This window comes from Alexandromys fortis, unplaced genomic scaffold (genome assembly GCF_014885135.2).
Source record: "Alexandromys fortis isolate MF-2015 unplaced genomic scaffold, M_Fortis_MF-2015_v1.1 scaffold_4, whole genome shotgun sequence".
NCBI lineage: Eukaryota > Metazoa > Chordata > Mammalia > Rodentia > Cricetidae > Alexandromys > Alexandromys fortis.
This window is the reverse complement of record NW_026067944.1, coordinates 11,486,180-11,513,477: the sequence shown is the minus strand read 5'-3', so window position 1 is coordinate 11,513,477 and position 27,298 is coordinate 11,486,180. Positions and strand designations below refer to the sequence as shown.

At 34.3% G+C, this 27,298-nt stretch overlaps 1 protein-coding gene across 1 annotated transcript in view; it reads left to right on the top strand.

Annotated features, from left to right (window-relative positions):
• Gbe1 (1,4-alpha-glucan branching enzyme 1) overlaps window positions 1–27,298 on the top strand; it is a 233,890-nt gene that overhangs the window by 140,911 nt on the left and 65,681 nt on the right. Inside the window, exons 8-10 of the mRNA XM_050148944.1 lie at window positions 17,111–17,226; window positions 20,360–20,487; window positions 24,553–24,651. Of these exons, the coding sequence (XP_050004901.1) occupies window positions 17,111–17,226; window positions 20,360–20,487; window positions 24,553–24,651 (343 nt within the window). The remainder of the gene's footprint in view (window positions 1–17,110; window positions 17,227–20,359; window positions 20,488–24,552; window positions 24,652–27,298) is intronic.

Here is a 27,298-nt window from a genome sequence, read left to right as displayed (position 1 = left end):
GTTAGGATAATACATCCCGATAGTTTAATTTTTCCTATGTAGGTTTAACCACTCTAGGCCTGCTTGTCCACAAAGGATGCATTATAAAGATAATTTATAAATGAAAAGCAAACATTCCAGAGAAGGCTCTGTGAGAGGCAAAGTTGGGAGATTGTTGTAAGGTTCAGGAGTCTCCTGTGGTATAAAGAGCTCAATTTTCTTCACAAAATTTCAAGAGCAAATGAAAGAAACCATTAGTACATAAATTTTAAAAATTAAGGCTCCAGGAACATGCAGGTTATAATCTTCTTAAATTTCTGTCTGAGGCTACGCAAAGTTTATTAGTGTGAGTCAGATAGAAGTGGGCCATTGTCCCTAACATTCCATTGTCCATCCAGTGATTTGGGGTAGACAGTGTCTCTTGTTTACCTAAAATCTCTTGTCCTAGCTTTTTTTTTTTTTGTCTATAATTAGATAATGTGACTCTGTTAAAGTCACATCAACACATAATATTCCATCTTGGCATTTGATGGCTTCATACTTAAGAATACTTTGGAAAATACCAAGATAGGTCCTCTGATTCTTTTCAAGATAGAGCTTTCAATTGAGTATTGTTCACTCTGCACTAGAAACAAAGAATTGTTTTTAGTTTAAGAGGAGGGAGCTGGAAAATTTTGTAAATTTTACCACACTAACAATAACTTATGAGGTAAATGTTGAGAAAAGCACTTGTCATACAAATATCAGGAACCTATGTTTGGATCCTAGAAACCATATAGAACCATATAGGGTATTATGGTACCAGTGTGCAGTCTTATCCCTTGGAGGTGACAAGGACAGGTGGATCCAGGGTGCTTATGGTCAGTCAGCCAGCCTAATTACATCATCTTTAGGTTCAGTGTGAAATCCTGTCTCAAAGAAGTATAGGAAGACACCCATGCCAACTTCTGGTCTCTTCATGCACATGTGCACATGTATACACACACACACACACACACACACACACACACGAATAAGGCCGAAGGTAGAACACATGAAGTTGAACCCCTACCTCCAGACATATTTGCATGCACTCATGAAATGACTTTTACTTCCCTTTGTTTCTCTGTTTATTGTATAGGCTGCCACTCTTTTCCGCCCTCCCTCATGAATATGGAGAGGCTGCTACTGTGGATCTTCATTTCATTGTGAAGACTTTTGTTTCATGCAAAATTGAAATGTGTGTAATTTTCTCCTGTTTTTGTTTTTCAAATTAATTTTCCTGCCGAATTAGAGGTGGAGGCAAAGCTTGTGTTCCTCTACTTCCTACCATAGTGTAGTGAGCAAATGAGCTATAACTTCATAATGCATTCTGGGCCCTCCGTCAATAACAGTTTTCTTTTCTTTCTTCATCCCAGACTCCCATCTTCAGTGAAAGAGGAAAGTCCCATTAACAAGTTAAGACGTAGTGTCATTCTGACACTTATTTCGCGGTGTCCATTTGGAGTTCATGGTGTGGTGGAGTTTTAAGTGTTCACAATGAGAGGTCATCATATCAGTGAAAGACAGCAAATGTTAAAAAACTAATCGCTGCTTTAGTGAAGCTTGCAGCAGATACTGAAATGTAGTGTGGGAGACCTTGTCTGAAGGGAAGAATGACACTAGTTTGTGGATGGGAGAGTCAGTCAGGTGCCATTTTACAGGCATGTGGAGATCAGAAGACCATTTGTAGGGGTGAGGTTTTTCTTCCTCAGTGAGAGTTGCATTTGAACTCAGGTTCAAACAATTTGCTGCATGTTTCTTGACCTACTGAGCCATCTCACTGCCCTCAGTAAGTGGCTCTCTTAAATGCCTGATTTAATCAAATAATAACATTTAAAATTCATATTCTTAAGTAAAGTGTCCCTTACTATGAGCTTTAAGTTAAAAAAAAAAAAAAACTGGAGGAGTTTATTCTGTAACACTTTTTCCCCCCCTTGGGCAAAAATGCCTAGCCCTAAGCAGTGCTTGTGGAACCAGAGGCCAAATGGTTTGCAGTGTTCTCAGTTCCTGGAAACAGTGGTTTTTTATAAGAATTTGAAGACTGAACCAGAAATCCCTCTGGATGCTTGTATGTGTAGCAGCATGCTAATATCTAACAACCACTGTGGAATTTGCTGAATTTTTAGGGATAAGAATTAACTTGGTAAAAGTAGCAGATTTTGGTCTTAGGGGATCGAAGAGACAATAAAAAATTAATTAGATGGATATGATTTTTAAGCTGAGCATACATTTCGAAAAACCAGCTTCTATGAACATGCTTTCTTTTCTCAAGTAAGCTAAAAATTAAAATACTTGCTTAAATAATTAAGTTGGAATATGAAAATGAAGGAAAAGTGAATAAAATAGTATGCATTACAATAGTGTTTAAATGCCATCATACTCAGAGGTAAGATAACATTTCTCCACATTTGGATAACAATAGATCATAATGATCTAAATATAAAAGGAAAAAACAAGCAAAACAAAACTCAGCTTCTTTCATTTTGAATAAAATATGAAGGAACTATGAATTTCAAATATGTCTTCAATGTATGAACAGCTTTTATTATCATCTATTTCTTTTCGTATTTATACACACATGTGTGTGTATGCGCGTGTGTGTATTTGTGTTCATGCACATAGTTCTCCAAACTAAAAGACATTGATCTGGAAAAGACAGTGTTGCATAGAATTTTATAATGGGAATGGAAGAGGTGTGATTTTTTTTTTTCTTTTTTTGTTCTGTGTCTCTGGTCATTTCTTCATTTTGCAGGTATTTCCTATATTGTCTAAGTAACAGGTACTCTGCTGTCTCTGGGGATTAAACAGCCATGAACAAAATGCAAAGTCTCTGATGGTAGCAGAGATGTATTACTTGAAAGAAGATCTATAATAAATCAGTTTTAAAAACTGGTTGTGTAATGACACATGACTGCTTTATAGAAGGGAGCGGGTTGCTAAACAGAAAATAGCCAATGCGTCACATGAGTGATGGATCATAAGCAAGAGCTTGTAGTTAATAATAAATAGGTGCACATAGATATGGGTAACAAGAAATATGATTGACATTAGAGTGGGACTCTGTCATAAATATAGAGATTTCTAGCCAAAGTAATAGCTGGATAAATATCTGTAGGTGAGAGGAGCTCAATTATGCTTCAGACACTGAAAGCAGACGACTGGGTTAGTGCTTAGTGGGTAAGATAATGTCCAAGTATGGAAACCACATCAACATGGACCCAGTTACAAGCCTGTTAATTGTAGTTTATTGCAAGGGATATGCGACTTTCTTTATTGTGACAAGTATGCTCTACCAAAGCAAATCATGGACCAGGTACAGACCATTATTCTCAACCTGGACATACACTGCACATTTGCAAAACGCCAGGGCATAGATCATATGCTGTTTTGATGATTTATCTGTCTTATTTCCAGGCATCTGAATACGTGGTCCATAGCTGATGATATTGTTTGAGTAGGTTTAGGAGGTGTGGTCTGTCTAGGGAAATCTGTCTGGTGAGCTTTGATGTTTCAAAACTGTGAACTTTTTCCAGTGTGTTCTTTCTGTTTCTTGTTTGCTCTTTCAAATGTGAACTTTCAGCTGTCCTTGAAACCCATTGGTGATGGTTACTGTCATGCTTTCATACTGTGACAGAAATAGATTCTTACCATTTGGATTCATATGTCCAAAATGAACCATCTATTCTCTAACATTCTCTAGGTTATCATGATCATGAAAGTAGAAAAATACCTGATACAAATGATGATACGTAATATCCTGTGTGTAACTTTGGTACAATATATATTACAATATATATGTATGTATGTATGTATGTATGTATGTATGTATATATATATATATATATATATACTTCACACACACATTTTCTATGCAATGGAGCTCTAAGAAACTAAGTCCTTAAAGAAAGTGGGTTTCTGAAGTTTTCTGCATTTTACCCAGGATACTGAAGAATGTAACCTTCTCTTGTTAGGACTGTTTCTAGTACCATGTTTATAATGTATTGATTTATTTATTACAAATAGTTCATTTTTATTCCAGAATATGTCTGTGCATGTTTTACTATAAAATCTCGTCTTCCTGGCTAGATTTGAATTTTTCAGCTGCTGTCTTGTATGATAATAGATTTGAGTTTAAATTCTGATTTCATCATTATCTAGATATGTTGCCATGGGAAAACTAAATATTGGTACTGGTATAATCCATAAATTGGTATTGCCTGGAGAGCAAATTATATGGCCTCTGGGCCAAGTCTGACTCTTGCTTGTTTTTATAAATAATTTTGTTTTGAAATTCAGAAATACTTGGTACTTTACATGTTGACTGTGACCTCCTTTACTTGACAACAGCAGAACTGAGTCGTTGTATCATAAGTCAAGACCTCCAATGGCCCACAATGCCTAGGATGTTTATTTACTGCCTCTACAAGAGAAGTTTACTGACCCGTGTCATGATTTGTGCTTCTGAGAGTTGCTGTGGGAATTACATAATTAATCATGCGAAACATTCATTACAAACTGTAGCATTTAGTAAGCATTTATTATATATCACTGTTTTAATTTTACATCACCAGATAAAATTAACTTTTAAAAAGTACACCTTGATTCGTTATATTTTCACATTTTCATGGAATAGAGAACCCCGGATTCATAGCTTTATTTTTAAATGTAGTATTTGTTTGGTCGATACTTACCCATCCTCACATTAATGTAATTCCAGGATGCTGGAAGTTCTGTTTTCCCCATGTTTCTGTCCTTGATAAATAAACCATATGTATGTAAAAGTTCTTCATTATATTTGATCAGTATGGATGATTTGTTCAATTAATCATTGCAGAACTCTTTGAAATTCTAAGCTGCAATGTGCAAATGCAAAATTTATAAATGAAACAAACAAAAAGAAGCTTAAGATTCCTCAAGGATACAGATGTCTCATGGTTCCTTTCTTTTGTTGTCCTCACTGGAGACTGATGCAACATTTGGGGAAATGTTTAATATTTAATCATAAGCCTTCTTATCCCACTGTAGGCTCTACATGCAGGTCAACGTGAACTTTTACTGGGCCCAGATATACTACTCTGTTTTTTTTTTTAATGTATATTGCCTGAATGCCTATGTGTGTTTAAACTTCTAATAAAAAATAGAATACATTAATGAGAAAATAAGATTAGCAAAAAATATAGTGATTTTGCTAGTGGTAAATATGTTGTTAAAGATTCCTAAAGAGGAATTATAGGAAAGAAGATAAATTTTTACTCAATTTTCTAATTTCTTACTCAGTTTTCTTCATGATGTTAGTAGTTTAAATTCTACATCAGTTAACCAGAGACACTTTCGTAGCTTTCCCTCTATGGAATACTTATTATTCATGTTTGAATTTTTTTCAGGAGCCAAGGAATTTTGTTGTATTTAATTTCCTTTTTTCTATGTATGTGTCTGTAAAATAATATTAGCTTGTTTTTTAATGTACTGTTTCTGAGACAAGGTTTTGTTTTCAAAAAGCTTTTATTCAGCATTTATGTTTAAATCATTTTTATGTGCATTAATTTATAACTACATAAGTTAATTAATTTATGGCAGAACAGTTGGGTTTAGTTTAATATAAAAGTGGAACAAATGTTTCTCCTCACATGACATTCATGGGTGAGGGATCTGGGACTCACTAACATCAATGTTGCCTGGCAGGGGCATGATGCACAGAATTGTTGAAATACTTTATCTTGGGTATTCAAGGATGGGTAGAGTTATAATAGGAGAAATATGAAAGATGATCCTGATATTTGGCTTTTATGTGATAATATTTTGGTCTAAATTCTACGAATGTACATAAATTCAAATTATTTATTCCATATTCTGAAGCTCAAATATCCTGATCTTGAATTTTCCTTTTAGTTTCAGTTTAGCTTCATGAGAATTTATAAAATTATAGAGAAACCAAACTCCATACCTTCCTGCTAAAATCATTACTCTTAGGTTTAGAAAGATTATTTGTTAATTGAACTGTATTAAAATTTGCTAGAATTAAGCTTTTACTCTTAATTCAGCAATCTTTGTGTATTAGAACTATATGGATTATTTTCATTAAGGACAATAAGTCACAACTTTTTCATGAAATGCATCAAGGTAGGGTATCAGATATCTTTATTTTTACAACTCTGTATATATGCTTTTGTACCACACACACACACACACACACACACACACACACACACACACTCAATGGATTCAAACATAAAAAAGAATATATCAAGAAAGAAAAAAGAAAACTGCCGTGTCCAGTGAGGGTTTCGGAGAATATCCGCTGGAGAGAGAGAGAGCTTATGTCTTATGGACACATGCTATTTTCATCCATGTATCTGTTAAGCCATCTTTGAAATGGTACTGCTTAAATATAAGTTAATAATTATTATATATTTAATTATAATGAAAGAAGACAATAAGGAATTACAAAGTTGAGAAATTTCTAAAAGTTAAATATTATAATTGCTCATTAAAAGCTATTCTTATTAGAAGTAAATTGTAATGAAAAAGTTAAAATATATTTGATTAGTAAGTTTTTCCCAACATTTAACTTCAAAGTAAGCTCATAAAAATTAATTATTAGGTAAAACATTTGTCTTGCTGCATATGCAATCACTGTACTGTAATTATTTTTTATATGAAGTACTAGTCATCTTCATTATATAACTAAGGTGAGGGTTTTAGTCATGCTTGGAAAACATATGATTGCCTGTTGTCTTTATGTGGCTACCTAATGTACATTAATTCATGCCAAGAAGAACAATGTTTTGTTAGGATGACTTCTGTGAAGTGCCACAGATTACTTCAGCTGCGTCTGATTAAACATTAGGACTTTAGTAAAACATAGAAGCTTAGCTTGGCTTGCTTGGCAGAAGATGGTGACGAAGTTTTTCCAAGAAGTCAATGTGTGTGTGTGTGTGTGTGTGTGTGTGTGAAGTTCTGTGTGTGTTTATAGGTGTGAGCTCATGTGTATACATGCATGCAAAGGCCATGGGGTAGTGCGAGATTTTTTCTGTGTCTTTCTCAATTGCCCACAGTCAGGATAGGCCTATCTGTTTGCCTGAAAAGGGGATTGGGGATTGAGGAAAGAAATAGGCAGGAGACAGAAGAATACAATCAGGAGGGCTTTTAGTGACTACTGCAAAAGCCTCGAAGTTATTTCTTATAGCTCTTGTATACCCAAAGCAAAAGGGAAGGTCAAAAGTCTTCCCTACAATGATAAAAAGAACAAACAAGGGTAATTACCTCCTTAAGACTTAAAACAGCTGGTAACCACATCCTTGGTTAAACATTTTATGCGGGGTCAGTTTTGAGATGGGGTTTCTCTGTAACCTGTCCTGAAACTAGCTCTTGTAGGCCAGGCTGGCCTCGAACTCACAGAGATCCTCCTCCCTCTGCCTCCTGAATGCTGGGATTAAAGACTTGCACCACCACCACCTTGCCAGAATCTTATTTGGTCTTGTCAAACTTGAACTCTCTAACCTCGAGTCAAAATGGAAATAAAATAGAGTCACTGTGTCCCACAACCCACTTCCTTGTTTTTGAGGCAGGTTCTCTCACTGAACCTGGAGATTGCCTACTCAGCTAGACTGTGCAGTAAGCCACAGGGACCCTTCTGCCTCTACCTTTTCAGCGCTCATGTTTTACCTGTGTGTCTTTGTGCCTGGCTCTCTACATGGGTTCTTGGTATCAGAACTTAGGACCTCATGCCTTCCCAGAGAGCACTTTACCACCTAAGCCATCCACTTAGTCTCTACAAGTCTGTTTTAGAGACAAAAGATGTGTTGAAAATTACCTTGGTCAGCAAACTTTGTTAGGAATACAAATGACAGTAATCAGTGTTAACAAGTTTTTAAAAATATACTAATTACTTTATAACTCTGGGCTTTTATTAACAGAGTGCATAGTTTGTTCATTCCCAATGCATCCTTCTATCAGGCCACTAACTTTTACTTACCCTGCCCATTTCACTCCATTGCAACTTTACTATAAGTTCATACATGCATTCAACATGTACGTGTATACACAAACATACTTACACACTTAAGGTGAAGAACTTACACAGTAGCACTCTCCAAAAGTTTGCTTTTATAAAATCTTCCTTCTGCAGAGAGTAATATGTGCTAAATTATAGAAAAGTAGGACTTGAAAAATTTTGAGTATTTTTAAGATAGGTTTAAATGGAAACATTTAGGATACAAGCTTAACACTGTGTAATTCTATATTGTTTATTTATTTGTTAAGGTATCTGATTAAGTCCAGCATTAGGGAGATAGAGATAGGCAGATCTCTGTGAACTCAAGTTTAGCCTTGTCTGTATAGCAAGTTTCATGTCAGCCAGGCATATATAGTAGGAACCTGTCTTCACAACTGGCAAACAAAAAAAAAAAGAGTACCTTCAGATCATTTAAGTAAAAATTTTGATGCAATGTATTATAAGCTATTTATAACCTAGGTATAAAGAGAAAGTTTTTTAAAGAAATAATTAATATGAATTATCCATGTTCATTCATACCAAGTACTATGGTAGCTTATATCATATAAAGATGCAGAGATAATAAATTGAAGATAGAAATATTCACTGATCATTTAGTATAACTGCTTATTTTTGAAAGTGTATATTATAAAGTTTTAGTATTGCATATATATTAACACATTATAATCAAGTCATGCTTTTCTCTTAGTTGGCGGAATTTATAGTTTAAAACATAAGCAAAAATACATCAATGTATTCACTTAATTAAAAAAGTGGTATGGTTTAGATACTTAATAACAGGAAGTTGAGAAAGGTTTAAGGTGATTGTTGGATCTGATAGACATTATATGGGTGAATATTCTAAAAATATTATTAATGCTGTTTGCATATATCAAATTCCAAAATAATAATATATATCTACCAAAAAAAAAGAGAAATGATCGCATGAAAACTTTCCTCAAACCTTCATGGTTGCCTCAATTGAAATACAAATGTGAACATCAAGGATTTTGCTTCATGCATTTATGATTTATTCTTTTTTATTTTTCCATTCAGTTATATACACTTCCTTCCCTCCTCCCAATCCCCTCCCGCTTCCACACACCCACTCCTTCCTCTCCCACCCTGCTTGAGAGAGGACAGGGAACCCTGCCCTGTGGGAAGTCCAAGGCCCTCCCCACTATATCCAGGCCTAGGGATCCATATAGACTACGGTCCCAAAAAGCCAGAACATGCCATAAAAACAAGTCCCAGTGCCTTTATCAATGGCTTCTCAGTCAGCCCCCATTGTCAGCCACAATCAGAGAGTCCAGTTTGATCACATGCTCATTCAGACCCAATCCAGTTGGATTTGGTGAGCTTCCATTAGAACAGGTGCACTGCATCAGTTGGTGGACCAACCCCTTGGGGTCCTGACTTCTTTGCTCATCATCTCCCTCATTCTGCCTTTCTATTGGACCTTGGGAGCTCAGTCCGTTCCTCTGATGATTTATTCTGTAATAGCTGTTCAACCACATGGCCTGAAGAACAGCTAAGAGGAATGTGCTATTTCTTTGGGTGTTTTTGTGATTCAGCCACTGTTTATATTTATTAGTATATAACATTAGCACGTTTAGTAACATCTGTTGACCCAAGTTGCTTATTTTGAAAATTTTAGACATTATTCTGGGCCACAAATAAATAGAACATTAGGCAAATAGATTTGAATTACAAAATGTGATTTCATTAGATAAATGTCATTATATCTGATTACACTTGCTTGCCAAGAAAATTTGGCTGTGTTTTATTTCATTACAAAGTTTATTGGCAGACTGAGAGACAATCAACAATTTTGAGTTTGCAGATATTTTGGAAAAAAATCTTAATATTGGAATTATCTGTGCATGACAAGAATTTCCTTAATAAATCTCATTACTTGATTAGAAACTGACTATTTCAATCATTTAAACCAATAATGATCCGGATTATTTTGATTGCTAAGGATTCTTAAATGTATATATCATCGTCTATGTATTCAGTTTAAATATAAGGCACCTATGATTTAAACATTTTAGTAGCTTATTATTAACAAGCATGTCAGCTATGTTGCTGTATGTTTTTTTAGATTTTTAAGGTAAATATTTTTAAAATGGTAAAACCATGTTTATGCTTCATATAAGTGAAATTGTGGTGTGTAACTCAAATGAGTGAAGGTATTCTTTGTTCCTAATTCATGTGCAGGTAGTTCACTGTTTTTGGCTGCTTTTGTAGCATTTTCATGGTGGTCACGGAGGTACTTTTGGCATCACAGTGTAAATGTTACCACCTCCATCTCTCAATGGATCAGACATTAGGTTTCACCACCATGGCTTATTAGCCAAGTGTCAAATGCCTAATATCAAGAGAATAATCTGAAAATGAATGACCCGACCTTATATGTTGGAGTACTCCAAATCTATACTGTCCTGATAAATTCTGCTTTATATTTTTATGGGATTCAACTGCCTTATGAGCTTTCTAATGACATTTTGAGGTAGAAAAAAAAAACAATTGAATTTTTTATCATATAATTTTCCAGACATTATTTTATGTTTTGACTCAAGGTAATCATTTGTAACATGAGGGGGCCTGGCTTGTTTGTTGGTGTTTCTGTCCCATCTGGCCCCCCAGCTGTTTATTCCCAGAGAAAAATCACACAGAGATCTCTATAAGTTATAAAGCTGATTAGCTCATTAGCTCTAGCTTCTCACTGGCTAACTTTCACATCTTGATTAACCCATTTTTCTGATCTATGTTAGCCATGTGGCTCAGTACCTTTTTTCAATGGGGCAGATCATATCCTGCTGCTTTGGTGTTCTGGGCAGGAGTGGGAGGAATCAGCTTCCTCCTTCCCAGAATTCTCCTGTTCTCATTACATCATTTCTACTTCCTGTCTGGTTTTCCCACCTATATTTCCTGCCTGGCCAATCAGCATTTATTTAAAACATGATTGACAGAATACAAACAATTCTCCCACACCAACCATTTAGTTGAGAAGATTGAATTCATATTAACGAATTCACATTAGTGGTCAGAGATCACATTATGTGACATTTCTTATTTGTTCAGAGTTCAGATTACATCATGACTCCCCTTCTCTCTTATATAAAGATGAAAAACAAAAACAAGACAAACAAACAAATAAAAACAAAAAACCCCACAGAATTTCTAGTAACTAAGTTAAAATTTTTTAGCTTATGGTATTAGTCATCTTTTGGAAATTTTTATTTTGAGATATGTCATACTCACTTAAGTTTGTTTTAGTGGCACACTAAAAATCCAGATCTTAGATTCTACAGACTGGTCCATTCATGTGTGACATTAATGTTTTCACTGTCCATGTGAATGCAGGAGGATTTAGTTCAGGACATTATACTTCACCTAGATTTCTAAACTTCCTTTGTTTGATCTTGAAGTATGCATAGCTTTAAAAAGAAAATGTTGTTAAAAGTATGCTTGTTTTTTAACCCCAGAATAGTAACACTAATTATTTTGTAATTACTTAATCGAATGTTGTTTATGGTTTTTTAGAGGGAAAAAATTTCATAACATATAACTAGGACAGTGTCTGGAAAATCACCTGCTGCCAAGACAAGCACGGGTTGGTACTTGTGTATTTAGGAAGCATTTTACTACTTCTTGGAACAGTAACACTCTCTTCCTGTGAATACATTGTGCAGTGTGGTTATGTTGAAACACTGCTTTTGTTGTAAATGTCTAGATTGTGATATGTGCTGTGATAACTAGTCCCTTGCCACAACCTGCATAGATTTGGTATTGACTTGACTCGGCTGATTCCTTGTGATTCATTCCCCTGATGACTGTATATTTTATGTTTATTCATAAATATCATAGTAAGTCATAAGTGTACCCATTTCCCAAAACTTTTACTGAGTTTATTAGTGACTCTCTGAGCTTTGCAGTCGGCCTTGAGAACCACAGAATCAATTCTCTTGTAATTTGAGTTCAGTTAACTGAGATAATATATTTATGTAATAAGCAAAAGCATTGTGTGCATCAAATTGAATGACTACATATTAAAGCCAAACATAAAGAAAGCTACATCTTCATCCTGGCAACACTTCATGATCTCACTTTTTTTTTTTAACGTTGACTTTTACGTTTTGTACATGCAAATACATGTGCTTCTGTACTTGTTCCTTAGACAATTTTTCTTTTCTCTGATTCTCTGTCTAGGAGGTTCTCTAATTCTCTCATTAACTGAAATACAGCATGTTGGCTTTAAACTAAATCTCAGTCTTACAATTTTACCAATAAAGACTCAGGAGTCACATGCTGGGGTGAAAAGCTGCAAGTGCTGAGAGGCCTTGGAGGGACCAACTGACCTTCCTTCCTCCTTGCCAGTGTCTCAGAAAGAAATATCCTCTTCTGCCATCCCAAACCCAAAAGACTGCCAAATTCCAAGTCCCTCCTTACTACTTCCTGTGTATTTTATTTCCATTTTATTGACTCCCTTTTACTCTCTGTGGCTACTTCCTGTCAACTAGTTCCTGGCTCTTCTTCTTGACCCAAGTTTGATTTATTTAATTGATGCAATCTTGGGGTTCACAGTGCAATTAAATATGCCACAACACCAGACCACTGAGTTTGCAGTCAACTACTTTGTCCGCATGTGTCATGGTAAGGTAATATACAAAATCATTGGATCACAGCTATGGAACATTACGAATTTGTAAATTTTTTTGCTTGTCTAACTCTGGTTGCTCTTTTTTTTTCCTATGCAACAATGACCAGCTCTTTATAAAGTGTTAGTCATATAAAGCTAATTAACTGTTCCTTATGATTTAGTATTAATAATTAATAGGTTAGACTTAATCTAGGATTAACAATATAATAATCTAGTTGAGCATGTTTAACAGAAATGTAATAATATTCTTATTTGTCTATCATTCTGTCTTTCTCTCTGTGTGTGCATTCACTAGTGTGATGATTGCACATGTGTATATCCTCATATTTAGAGAGCTGAAGTACACCTCAGGTGTTCCTCCTCAGATGCATTCCATCTTTTTTTTTTTTTTTTTTTGAGACAGGGTATGCCACTGTTCTGTGGTTCTTGATTTAGAGAGAAGTTGGCTGACTGTTGAGACTTAGGGATCCACTATCATTGTTTCCCATCCTTTAGAATTCCTGTCACGTGCCATAGAACTTGTCTGTTTTACATTGCTTCTGGTATAGAACCCAACTCTTCCTGCTTACCTGGCAAAAGCATTTTACCAACCAATCTATTCAGTACCCTCCAGTGACTTAAATTTTGCCTTTTGCTTGCTGTTCTTAACTTTAAATTTTTATGTCTGAGATTTTTCTCCTGAGCCTATTTTCTACATGTCCTTAGGAAAAGTAAGCTTTCAATGTTAGTTCATTTTATTTGTTCATGCTGTGAGTCTTTATTATTTTTGGTCATTTTGTAGGAGATACAAAATTTTATTTTATTACTAAATCTTAAAGAATAATGATATTGTTTTAAAGCCAATAAAATTTGATTTATTATTTTCAGATACATAATGATTCCTTTGGCTATGTCTATTATTTTTTAAATTATTTTTTGGCATTGCTTAAAGGTTAATAATACTTTAGAAACCTAAATAATAAAATTTACCTTTTGAAAATTTTCTAAGTAGATACTCAGTTGTCATTTGCTTAGTTTTAGAATATAACAAGATAGTGTTTTTTTTTTCCCCATCCATGCTAATAAAGTGTGTCTGCACATTGTCACACCCAGATGTTGTTTCTTTTCATCTGTTAAAGGACTGGAGAGGGAGGGGTAGGGGAAGTGGACGGATGGGGGAGGGAAATGGGAGGAAAGGAGGAGGTGGAAATTTTTAACAATAATAATTATAAAAAACACATTTAATAAAAAATATTTAAAAAAGAATTTTATTGCTTTTCTTGGCCAAAAGAATAATAGATGAAGTATTGTAGTAATAAGAATTAGTGGGTTACTTTTTAGTACGTCTACTCTTAGTTAAAAACATGACATAGAGAAATGCCTTATTTTCAACGAATGAATTCATATCACTTCCCTCCTCTTTTTGTCTCTGAAATATGATATTTCATGATCAATTACTCATTTTATTTTCACAGAAGTTAGAATGCAGTTTTTACCTAGAAATTATTCAGTTTGTGGCATTTCTATTATGTGAAATTCATGTTCATTAGTATAAACCAATCATGTAAAGATATAGAAATATTTAGCATAAGAAAAGTTCAGTTTCAAAAACTAGGAAGATCTAGAAGACATTTGCTATGTCTGCATGAATTAAACTTTTTAAAAAATATATGAAATACTCTGTACTCCCAGACAAATAAGGAATTCTGAATTCCAGATAAGGCCTAAGGACAGTTCATACTGTCTTGTTTATGCCTTTTATGTATTTGTCTTTGAGACAAATATTCTTTCTACCCTAAGGAGGTTTTTAGTTTATATTTTATATAAATATACACTTAGCTTATTTTTCAGAGAAATCATGTGGGCTGGAGACATGGCTCAGAGTGCTCTACAATCATGATGACCAGCATCTGCATCCCACATAGCAAGCCTGATATCTTACAAAGGCTCCAGTTATGGGAGATCTAAAGTCATTTACTAGCCTTTGTGTTCATGACACACACACTCAGACACACACAAACACACATAAACAAATCTTGTTACCAAATAAGTGTATGTATAACTATGTACCATTATTGAAAAAGTATGCATGATATTGAAAAACATGTTTTCAAGTTATTAATGACATGTAAAACTGTAACCTATTCCGATCTTTTGAAATTTTCATATAGAATTGAATCTTCTTTTAAACCTACTATGACATATGTGGGTAAAGAGAGGCAATCTCTGCAAGAGTCCATTCTAGTTTTGCTCTAAATCTAAAATATTTCTAAACTAAAGTTTACTAAGTTAAAGAAAGCATAAAAAATGTATATCAAGAAGTCACTATACAACTATATAAAATAATTTGATTGCTGTACAATTGTAACATGTCTCTGTGTTGAGTTATAATTTTAAAGTATGAATGTCTTTTTTCCAACAAAGTGGTTTATTTATTTTTTTGATAATCATTATATTTATTTATTTTTTAAAATTTATTTATTTATTAAATATTTCTGCCTCCTCCCCGCCACTGCCTCCCATTTCCCTCCCCCTTCTCCCAATCAAGTCCCCCTTTCCCGATCCAGTCCCCCTCCTCATCAGCCCAAAGAGAAATCAGGGTTCCCTGACCTGTGCGAAGTCCGAGGACCACCCACCTCCATCTTTCTTAAATGATGGTTAAGGTGCTAGAGAGATGGTTTAGGCAATAATGTATTTGCTGAGTAAGCATGTGGGCCTGTGTTCAACCCTAACACTCAGGTAAATATTGATAAAATCTATCTGCACTCCCATTGCAAGGTAGGTACAGTTTGGAATCCCTGTGGCTTGCTGGCTAGGTTGTAACTTCCATGTTCAGTGTGATGTTCTCTATGTTTTAGGTACTTTTCAATTGCTGTGACACAACACCATGGCCAAGGCAACTTATAAAAGAAAGCATTTAAATTGGGGCTCAAGTTCTAGAGTGCTATGGTCTATGACCAACAGGGGAGGCAGGCAAACATCACACATCTTTATCACAAGCAGGTGACAGATAGAGTTAACTAGGATAGATTTGGGTTTTGAAATCACAAACCTTGCTCCAATGACACAGCTTCCCTGGAAGGCCACTCATTAGTCCTTCCTAAACTTTTAGACCAACTGAGGCCAAGCATTCAAATTGATCCTATGGAGGCCATTCTCATTCAAACTACTACACGGTCTCAATAAAAAAAACAACAATAAGAATTCTACTTCATATTCATATCTGACACCCACTTTGTTTTACACACTCCAAGCTTGCACATGTTTCCATACTCACAAAATAAATGAACATGTATTAATAAAATACAACTGAAATACACCTTTTAAATATCTTAGCTAAGCATCTTGAACTTCCAGGATTCCTTTCTGGTTTCATTGCTTATGTTTCTGAGTTTTTCCTTCCATTTATTTTTCAAGCATTCACTAAGTTTTAAAGTTCAAGGTAGCTTATTTCAAGTAGATATTAGCAATAGCATTCATCTTCCCTCAGAGGTAAAAATTATACTTCTCGAGTTGATGATGAAGACTTCATCTCTGCTTATGTCAGATTGTTCTTTAATATGAAGGAGGTTTAAAAATACATACATTTGAGCTGTGTTAAGGACTTGTATACACTATTACAGCTTTGTCATTAAGCTAAATGAGGTATTAAAGTCTTAAAACTACAGTTGTAAATAAGATAGAGAATTCAACCATAGCTGTGCATCTGAAGAAAATACTAATTGACATTGCCCTCTTTTCAATTGTCCGAAATAAGCTTGCTTCACATGGTGTTTTTAATTGAGTAATACAGTTCTTTTTTCCTTCTGTTTTGATGGATGTGGGACTCTGAGTGCTATACTTTATGAAATATGAGGGGGATTTTGTGATTAGGCTTTTATTTTTGCTGCTATACAAGAGCAGTCTAGTAAATGTAATTTTTTTTTACCATCTAAGGAAGTCTTCTATCATTTATTTCTTCTATGGAATTATAGTTGCTCGAAGTTTCAGTCAAGTATTTTAAAAAGATAATCATTGAAGCCACTTCTCTATTTTATACTTTAAAAAGTTCTTAATAGAGAAAATTACCTCCTCACATTACTATGATGTAGTCAATGAACAATCTTGATTAAAATTCAATTATAAATAGCATTATTTAGTTATATTATCTGTACTTGACTATCTGGTTGACAAGGGTAGAACACAGGACAAGACAGCATAGGCGGCTTCTTTATAATTCTTCCTTTCTTTTTTATTTATTCTCAGATTTTGAATGATTCTGTGGCTAATGGAAATTAATGTTTTCCTTTTAGAATGAGCTTCATTATATAAATCATAGTGGATGTTATCTACCATTTGTATATGTTTCTTGATTATCATGCTTCTTTAGACAGAGAAGTAATTCTAGCCCATACTCTAAAAAAGTGATATGTGACAACTAAGGAAAACACTGTTTGCATTATACTTAACTTTGTTTTTCTCTAATATTTTAGCTGGGAAGTTTTAAGATTCCTCCTGTCAAACATAAGATGGTGGTTGGAAGAATACTGCTTTGATGGGTTCCGTTTTGATGGTGTTACATCCATGCTTTATCATCATCATGGGATGGGTAGGTACCTGATATTTTATAGATGTAAAGGATGAGTTTACTTTGCATTGTCAAGTTGTAGCCAGGATTGGGCTTCTCCTATAGAAAATGCTGTGGCCATCACTGACAGTTTTTTACTGTCAGTGTCTGTTGTTTACTCCTTTTTGTGTACATTTCCATTTCTATGTCTTCTTAGGAATAATGAAACCTTAATGTATGACTTAAAAAAATAAATGTAAAGAATCATTTACCCTAGCACATTGATATATTTATATATAAAGAATATATTAAGCATTTAAACAATATAAAATGATTAATTTGAGTATTTTGTACATTATGCATATAGAAAAATATGTGTATCATTTACTTAATTTAAATTAAATTGAAAAATTGATCAAGCCATCATTCTGAAAGTTGCACAAAATTATACTCAGAATTTGAATTTCCCCAACACATGACATAGAGATAATTGGTCTTCTTTCATTTTGTGTTTTATTGTGAGTCTTGCTGGTTAGGCTATACTGACATCAAACTTCTAATTCTCTCTCAAGCTTCCACCAGAGTGATGGAATTTCAATTATGGGCCTCCATACCCAGTCTTTATTTTATTCTATCTAAATATATTTTGGTCAAGTTCTGTTGACCATGGTGATGACCCTATAAGGAGTTTGTGTATGGTGAATTTGTATCTGTGTCTGTGTCTATATGAGTTTCTTGTGATTTTCCTTTGCTCTTTTTTTCTTCTGTTCATTTGCTTTGTCCTATTCTAATACATTAGTTTTTGTTTTATTATTATTCTTTTGATGCCTGTTTGTTTTCAAGGTGACAAAGAAAGGGTATGAATCTGGATAGGAGGTGAGGTGAGGGTGATCTCAAAGGAGTTGGGAGAATGGATAGCCTAATCAGAATGCAGTGTGTAAAAATTCTATTTTCCACAAAATAAAAATAGTAGAAACTGTGTGGGTCCATACCACCAACCTGAAAATAAAGCTGAGGAGCGCTGGGTAGACAATCAGTCTTGACCAGTCTCTCTTCTAAGGAGGAGGCTGAAGAGGAAGAGCATTACTGCTCCCTCTGAATCATGACATGGCCACTGCTTGTGGAAAGGAAATCGTAATGTCACACATCTGCCCTCACCTCTGTGTGTCCTCAAGGTTAGACAGAAGCTGTCTTTGTCTGTGAGGAGATAAAGACAAACAGGATGATCAGTGTGTTTATCTGTTCTATATTGCTGTTATAGAATTTAATTAAAGGTAAATTCTGGGATATTTTTATGCTACCCCACCCCCTGTCCTTAATTCACATATATGTTCCACTAACAGCACATAGCATATATGTGATTAATGTGCTGGGATAATGAATATGTAAGTATTATCTTGGACCAGCAAGATGGCTCAGCAAGCCATCACAAAAATGTGCTGTGCAAGCCTAATGATTGTATCAGTAAGGTTAGATAGAAAGAGTCTACCACATGACATTGCTTTCTGCCCTCATCTGATTATCTTCATGATACCCTGGCAATACCAATAAAATAAAAAATTATTTTTAAAAGTTTATCTGAGTGACTTAAGGTGTCCATTCCATATTGTAAATGAAAGATGGCTGATGTTGGTAGACTGAGAAAATTGACAGATAATTATTATTGAGGCTTATATGTGAAAGAACACGAGGCATGACCTTTTATAATTACATATTAACTTATCCTTTAATGCCACAAGACACCAAATGGACATGACAAAACAAGGGTCAAAAGAAAATGCTTAGGGAAATGGAATTGTGGGAAAGACTGGTATTAAATATTGTTTTTTTTTTTTTGTAAATAGGACTAAGTTATCAAAAGAACACAGTGAATGATTTAATCATTCTAGACATACTTGGAGTAACAAAAAAAGGCAGTTGGAAGAGGCAGTAGAAGGTTTGGTGATAATTTATTCATCATCACTGCAACTCTGTATTGGACAAATCACAGCTATTTTAATGGAAATAATAGTTCTCAGTTTCAAAGTGCTTTTAATATTTACTCTGTTTTAGCTCAGAGGGTCAACTAGAACCTAACATTGGCATTAATTATTCTTTTCTATTATTTTTGAACCATAAAAATTCCTGTTCTTTCTAAGTCCCATCCATCCCTCAGCCTTCCCATCCCCCACAACCTCTCTGAGGGTAAGGCCTCCTATGGGGAGTCAACAATGTCTGTCATATCACTTTGAGGCAGAACCAAGGCCTTTTACCTTGTATCTAGACTGAGCAAGGTATCCCTCCATAGGGACTGGGCCCCAAATTGTCAGTTTATGCACTAGGGATAAATACTGGTTTGACTGCTAGCGATCCCACAATTGCCCAAACCACACTACTGTCGCCAACATTCAGTAGGCCTAGTTCAGTCTTATGCAGGTCCCCAGTTGTCAGTCTCGGTAACTCCTGTCAGCTGTTTCTGTGGGTTTCCCCATCATGGTCTTGGCCCCTTTGCTCATAACATTGCTCCTCCCTTTCTATGACTCTTTTTAATTAACTAAATATGTTCTTTGATATGTATCTATAATGGAATCTGATTAAGCTTCTTTCCCAATTCTCTTATCTTTTTTCCATTGCTACCAACTACCCTCTTCTCTCCACGTTTCATGACTCAGCTTTGTTTGTGACCCATTTACTTCTTCAGAGCCCTCTGTTTGACTAGAAGATTGAGACTCTCAGCTTGAGCCTGTCTTGGTGGGTCCACACTTAGAGTCCTACCTCAATCAGTCCAGACCCAGTAGTGAGTGTTAGGCCCTCCTTAATCCCCTCCTCTATCCATGCCTGGTTCTTTCAGGGATCATTATTTTTCTTTTTTTCTGATATGGTAGGAATGGATTGGAATTTTGACTTTCAGCATGCGTTTTCAGTTACATTACTTATTTCACTGCTATAAAGTTTAGTTAGAATTAAATTACATCTTTAAATTGTTCTTTGTTTTGTTTCTTTCAAACAGAAGTTGATTTGTAGGATTTTCTGATATCTGAGTATTGGAAAGCAGTATTGAGTTAGTGCATTTTCAAGTGGTAACTTCCTGATGCTCCCTTACAGTAGCGTATTCCTCACAATCTGAGATATGTTTTCATAGACTTCAGATTTGCTTATTTATACACCATATTCCTTTTTTCCCCCTTTTAATCAGGTCAAGGGTTTTCAGGTGACTATAATGAATATTTTGGACTACATGTTGACGAAGATGCTTTGATTTATCTCATGTTGGCAAATCATTTGGCTCACACATTGTATCCAGAATCTATTACCATAGCAGAGGTAAGGTTGTGTAATGTTGTACACCTCACCCCTTTAATACAGAATATTTTGGTAGCATACAGTATTTGAATAACTAAACTCATGTCATCAATAATTGCAAAAATGGCATTGTGCACTGACGATGGTCCAGCCCTCTTGTAAGGATGACACATTATTTGGAATTCACTCTTTTCCTAGTTGGGAATAATTTACACTAATTGCTTGTCACTGTTCTGTTGTTAGAAAGAACATGTCAGTGTTTAGGAAGTAAAGTGTCCTAATTAGTGGACAGTTCCTTCTTCCTGAGACCTTCAGTGATGAAAAGAATTGAGGACTAATGTGCCTCTGTCAGTTCTGTTCATTCATTCATTCATTTACTTATTTATTTGTTTATTTATTTCCTGGCTTAATCATTAGAGGTGCCATGGATCACTGCCTGCACACTTCTCTGAAGCATTTTGTGTTCTGATGCGATTACCTTTCTTGTTTCCATTATGGCTCTCAGGCTGTCAAATGTTCACTAGTTATTCATGATTATTAAAAGTTCATGATTAACTGTCCCAAAGCTGTGCTGTAATGATATAATTTGGTATATCCATAATTGACAATTCCCTCCTGGGTGATAAATATGATAAATTAAGAAGTTTGTTAAATGCTTCTGCTAATTTAGATTTAATACCAACCCCTTTTGTGCAGTTTTATGAGTCTTCTAAGAAAGAATTATTATTAATATTGAACTTAGAATTTTAATAATTTTTAAGTATAGTTGTAAGCCTTTAAGATACTAACCTTGTGTTTAAGAAGAGTCATGATTAAGCTTTACCCTTGTCCTGTTGGAATTCCATTTATTGGATTGAATTCCCTTCTTACTGAATTTATTATTTTTATACACTTTTTCTGTCTGTCATTTCTCAGAAACAATAGTCTCTAGGTAGTTCATGTAACTCTATTGTTAGACTATAGTTAGAAAACAGTTTTATTTCTGTCAGACCTTCCTTTTGCCCTTTAAATGCCATTTGGGAATATTTTCAAAAGTTAATACTGAAATAAATTCTTATGTAGAATTAATGCACAAGTCCAAAACTACAATACACCCAGTAATGATTCATTGTATCAACTTCACTACCTGTTCTCAGAACTGTTAGCTATGTCTACTTTGTTCTGAATTGCTTTTAACAGCAAATATTTTGTGTTTAATTTTACTTCTTAAAAACCTATTTTAATTTATCTGTCAAACATCAAAAATTATTTTGACAATTATATTTGTGACAACCCAAAGCAGAGATAATATATGTGGCAAATTATTACAAACAATTAATGACATTGCAATGAAAAGTGAGTAGTGATTAAAAGTAGCAATTATTTAATACATGAAAGTGAAGATTTTTACATTGATCTTTCCTCTCATTTCAAGTAAAATGGTTTCATCATCTAGGGAGCTCTTGTCTGATTATCACTGTTTCTACCAATGAAACTCTCAGACTTTAGCCTACTTTATGTTACTTGGTTTGAGATTTTTTTTTTAAAAAGCAAGATGTGCTTTCAATTTATTCTACTCAAATTGAAAACTGCTTCAATTTCAATACATGACTTCTCTGTCTAGTGGGAGGCTCTTTGAAATGCAGAATCACTTCATGAACTTTTTCAAAAAATTGGTAAAATGAATGTGATGGAATTTTATACAAATTTATATAGTAGAAATATGAATTTATTACTAATTACAACTATAACAAAACTGTTTTAAAGAAACTCTTCACCATTGTACAAAGTTAGTTCATTAATGTAAATATTTTTATAAGTTATCTTCTTGATCAGTAGCCAGAAGTATTCTAGATTTTAAAGAACCAAATTTATTTAAATTCAGAACCCACAATCTTTCTTATATGCTTTATCATGTTTTCACACATGTTTCATAGTTGGTATATATTACCTTTATATATATTCTTTCTTTTTTTCTTTTACATTCAAAAGGGAGGCCACTTGCACCTCCTTTTGACAAAAAAAAAAGAAAAAGAAAAAGAAACTTGGAATAACCCATAGACTAATGAGATAGCTTCCTATAATTCTGACTTACGGATTGTGACAAATTTGATATCTATTTTTCTTCAACTTTATTTTTAGAAAGATATATTTAATACAGACTATATAGCTTTTTTCTCAAACAAAGTTGCCTTGAACTTAAATCCTAGCCACCAGTAATCATTCCTGACCATTTGATCACAATGGAAGTCTTTGCAAAGTATTTTGTCTTTAATTCTGGCCTCTAATAGAAGCCTGATATTTTATAGATTTTCAGCCCATTTTGTAACAGCAAATTGAACTGTATACCTACCTATGTGAACATATGACTTCTGTTTTGCTAAGTATACCTTTAATAGATCTTCCTGATTATTCATTCTGTTTCCATAATGCGCATTAAAGAACTGTGAGGAAATTAAGTATGATGACTAAGCATTTTTGTTCCCAGTGGTTGTATCCCAATGTATCATGTATTTGTTTTTGTTGTTCTACCATAAGAAAGTAAATCAGTTTTGAGTCTAGAGAAGTCAACATTTTTTTTCCTCAGGCTTTCTGTGTGTAGTATTACAGATGAGGTTATCAAAGCAGTAGCATTTTAGCTACCTCTGATTACAGAGTGCAATGCCCTTTTGTGAGACTCTCCATAGAAGAATTTGAACTATGACACATGTTGAAAAAGTTGTCGCAAGCATAAAGAGTATATACTTTAAAGGAGACCAAATATATACAGTGTAAATGATTGAGGGGGACACTGGTGGAGAGGTGTAAGGCTCTGCCTCCACTGCCTATGTCCGTTGGGCTGGTGTATATTGCCATTTCATGGTAAGTGAAGGTATCTTTGTTTATGTCTTCATTTATGCATGTAGATAAATCAGATAAATATACCTTATTTATATTGTATCTCCTAGTACTCAGAACATATTTATTGAGTATCCTCTTTATAGTCTTCCTTTGGTCACATTAGCTAACAAAAGTAACTCCTTCCATTATGTATCTTGCAAACAAGAAGTAGGGCAATAGAATCCTGGGTAGTAAGTTGTAGAGCAAATGTGTAAAGTCTGATGTCTTAAGTGAATGTTTAGCTAAAAATTTTCATATTTCTAGTATTCTATATTAAACAGGACAAAAGTACAAACAAACTCTCTCATGAGATATTAGTTGTTATTGTAAAACGGAATTAGAAATGGAGAAATTCCATTTGAAAACACATAGTATAATGAAAAGGTAATTACGAGTCAATAAAACTGGCCATAGAAACTAAACAGAAGAAAATGGTTTGTTTGAAATTCATTGTGGAGTTGGAATGATAGTATTGTGCTTGTATTTTGCTGTTGTTATTACAAAAATATCTTCTGTTACATCCATATTCTTTTGCCCAATTTTTCAGCTCAGTTGTCTATTTGATTAATATTTACTTCTCAGTATTTCAAGGGTATCATGACAGGAGAACACACTCTGTCAACAGGTGATGTCTGATGTCTGAGCCATGACTCCACCATTAATAAGCCTTTCTCTCTGTCTCAAGATTCCTTCACCTCAGTGAGCCTTTGCTTCTATATCTGCTAATGAAAACACCCAGTGGCTGATCTCAGTGACCCTTTCCAGTATGACCTACTAAAGTGAAGACACCTTATTTCTTTGCTGTTAATGTATTCACTGTGTTTTCCATTTCACAAGGAGCTAGTACTCACAGGGCTATAGAGAGAGAGAAATAGTGCAGAGATATGGTATGTACGTTTTTGTTTTTGTTAAACATGGTAGGTAAATTGTTTTTTTTAACCTCTAAGATTGAACAATATTTTGGAAATACTTTTACTATTTTTTATTCTCAAGGTGATACTAATGAAAGGGATAAAAGCCTTTTGGAGTGAAAGTTGTCCTAGTGTGAAAACATTAGAAAAATGACTAGGATGTGAATTAACAATTGTATTTGTTTTTACAATTATGGATTAAAATACCCAGAACTATATGCATTTTTTCCTTAACTTCATTTGTTGCTCTAGATTTTGCTGTCAGAAAATTAGTTTGAATAATATGAACTGATATTTGTAATGTCCTTTGTTTTAGGATGTATCAGGGATGCCAGCTCTCTGCTCTCCTACTTCCCAGGGAGGAGGTGGTTTTGACTACAGATTAGCCATGGCAATTCCAGATAAATGGATTCAAGTAAGATCCCATGTTATTTTCATTCCCCATGTATCTTATATGAATTAATCTGTTCAATTTATTTAGTAATCATGATTATTAGTTTCAGATATAAATGAAATATTAGTTCTTCTGTAGGTGTGTCGTTCTTGTGCTTTTTTACAAGATGCTTCTCAGAATTTTAAAAAGTGTAGCCAAGTTCTCAAATTTCTATGATCAAGTCAGGAAAAAGTGATATGAATCAAGTGTTGAGTAGAGTTTTGTCCTATAATACATACCTGTGAAACTGTTGTTCTATGTATTTAAATACATCAAATGTCCTCCAAACATTTATTACTATCCAAAGGCATCTAGTGAAGTACAAGTGAAGTAGAAATTAATTACTTGTACTTCCTTCAGAGTGTGGTTTTTCACACAGCAAACCTAGGTTGACCGATGCCTTTATTCAACAAATCCTTCCTAATTCTCAAAGAGTAGGACACAGTAATCATAGAGGGTGGGAACATATTTCTTCTTAATGCAGTTTTATTCATTCTAATAATAATAATTCCCTCTAATCCTTGCTTTATTCTCTCCACCCCTCTTCCCTCCCCTACATCGTGTGTGTGTGTGTGTGTTTGTAAATTCATATGAGTTTTCATAAAGGACCAAAATCTAATGCCTTAAATTTGAAAAACAGACTTTGAGAAGATATGCCTAAAGTCATATTCTGAATAAATATAAGAACATATCTGTATGAAAAATCATAACTTCTTGATGAGTCCTTACATATACATGAACTATTTTTAAGAGACCATAGTGACAGAAGTGTTTAATGTTGGAAAACTCATAGGACCTATGACTGATATTACTGTCATCATCACTTGCTATACTTTCTGTCTTTCTAGGCAGGTTCTACAAAGCTTAGCTCTTATAGTGAGGCTATATCAAGTTGACTTCTTCTTTTCTTTTAATAATGATTCTTTAAACATTAGCAGGTCCACAAACATGTATTTTATAAGGTCTGTTTAGGCTATGCGATTGGTCTGGTTTAGTACATTTAAAGATGTATTTAGTCTGTTACTATATAAACAGTGTATAACTTCTCACATTTCTTCCTTTGACATAAGGTTATCAGTCCAAATTTCTTATCACTTATAGTCTTTTATGTATAAATCATTTTTGCTTAAGTGCCACATCCTACTTTTTAATCTGTTGTTAAAATTCTTCACTGTACTTCGTGTATGTTCAAGAATTTATCAAAAATATAGATCAACCTAGTCAACTATTATCTAGTCAATCATAGCTCACAGTGGAATATAATCTTCTTATATGTTGATGGTGTTCTTTTTTTCCCTTCCAAATCTTTAAATTTAGTCCATTAAACCTTTTAGTACTTTCTCTACAATAGGAGGCTGTGTGTCATAGAAGTGGAGAGATTATCATCTAGTGCCTAAGATACAATCATTTTAAATTCAGAAACCCTTTAAGGGCATGTACCATTTTCTATTTTGCATCTACTTAAAAATGTTTCTGCATCACCTATTTGTGGCTTTACTTTATAAATCTAGATGGTTAAATATTCTTAAACCTTTGGATACAGTGATTCTGGTCTGTTTTTATGAGCTACATAATTAAAACCATAACTAGACCCTGGGCAAAGAGTTCAGCCCCTGAGAGCATTTCTTGCTCTATTGAAGGACCTGGTATGATTTCATATATCCATTTTGTGACTCACAGATGACTGTAACTCCAGTCCCAGTTATTCCATCATCCCCTTCTGGCATCTTTCCACACTACATACATGTCATACATAGATATATGCTACAGGCAAAAAAAATGTAAAATAAAGAAAATAGTTTACATTTCTTCTAAAATAAATTGTCTCCAAATAGCACTGAAACCATAGAATATATTAAACCAAATTAAGAGTCTAGTCTAAATATGTGCGGCTTTCTCTATTCATCTACTCAAAAGATATGGATAGACATGAATGCTAGATTATAGTCATTATTTTGTTGCACTAAATTATTTGAAATATTCCTTTTGTGTTCTTTTACACTTTGTTGATTAGAATGCTCTTATATTTTAACTGTTCCCATGAGAAATATTTATAAAAAAATGGAATAGTCCTTGTTTTCTGGTTTGATTTTGCCTCATCAGATTTAGAAGACTAAAGCTATCACGTAAAGGCAATGTATGCATTTTCCTGAATTCCTTCACTATTCATTAAATAAAGGGATGTATGCATTTGGAACTTCTCTGCTCATCCTACCTAATATTTTTGTGTAACATAGACATGGATTATACGTATGCTTTTGTGATGTAGATGGGCCTTCTGTCTATGTGTTATTTTCATTGGCTAATAAAGAGATTGCCTTGGCCCATTGATAGGACAGAAAATTAGGTAGGTGGAGTAGACAGAACAGAATGCTGGGAAGAAAGGCAGTGAAGCCAGACGAAATGGAGCCAGCCACCAGGTCAGACATCCTGAATCTTTCCCAGTAAGCTACCATCTCGTGGGGCTACACAGATTATTAGAAATGGGTTAATCAAGATGTGAGTGTTAGCCAATAAGAGGCTAGAACTAACAGGCCAGGCAGTGTTTAAATGAATACAATTTGTGTGTTGTTATTTTGGGTAAAGCTAGCTGGTGGTTGGGAGCTGGGCAGTGGGAAGCAGCCCACAG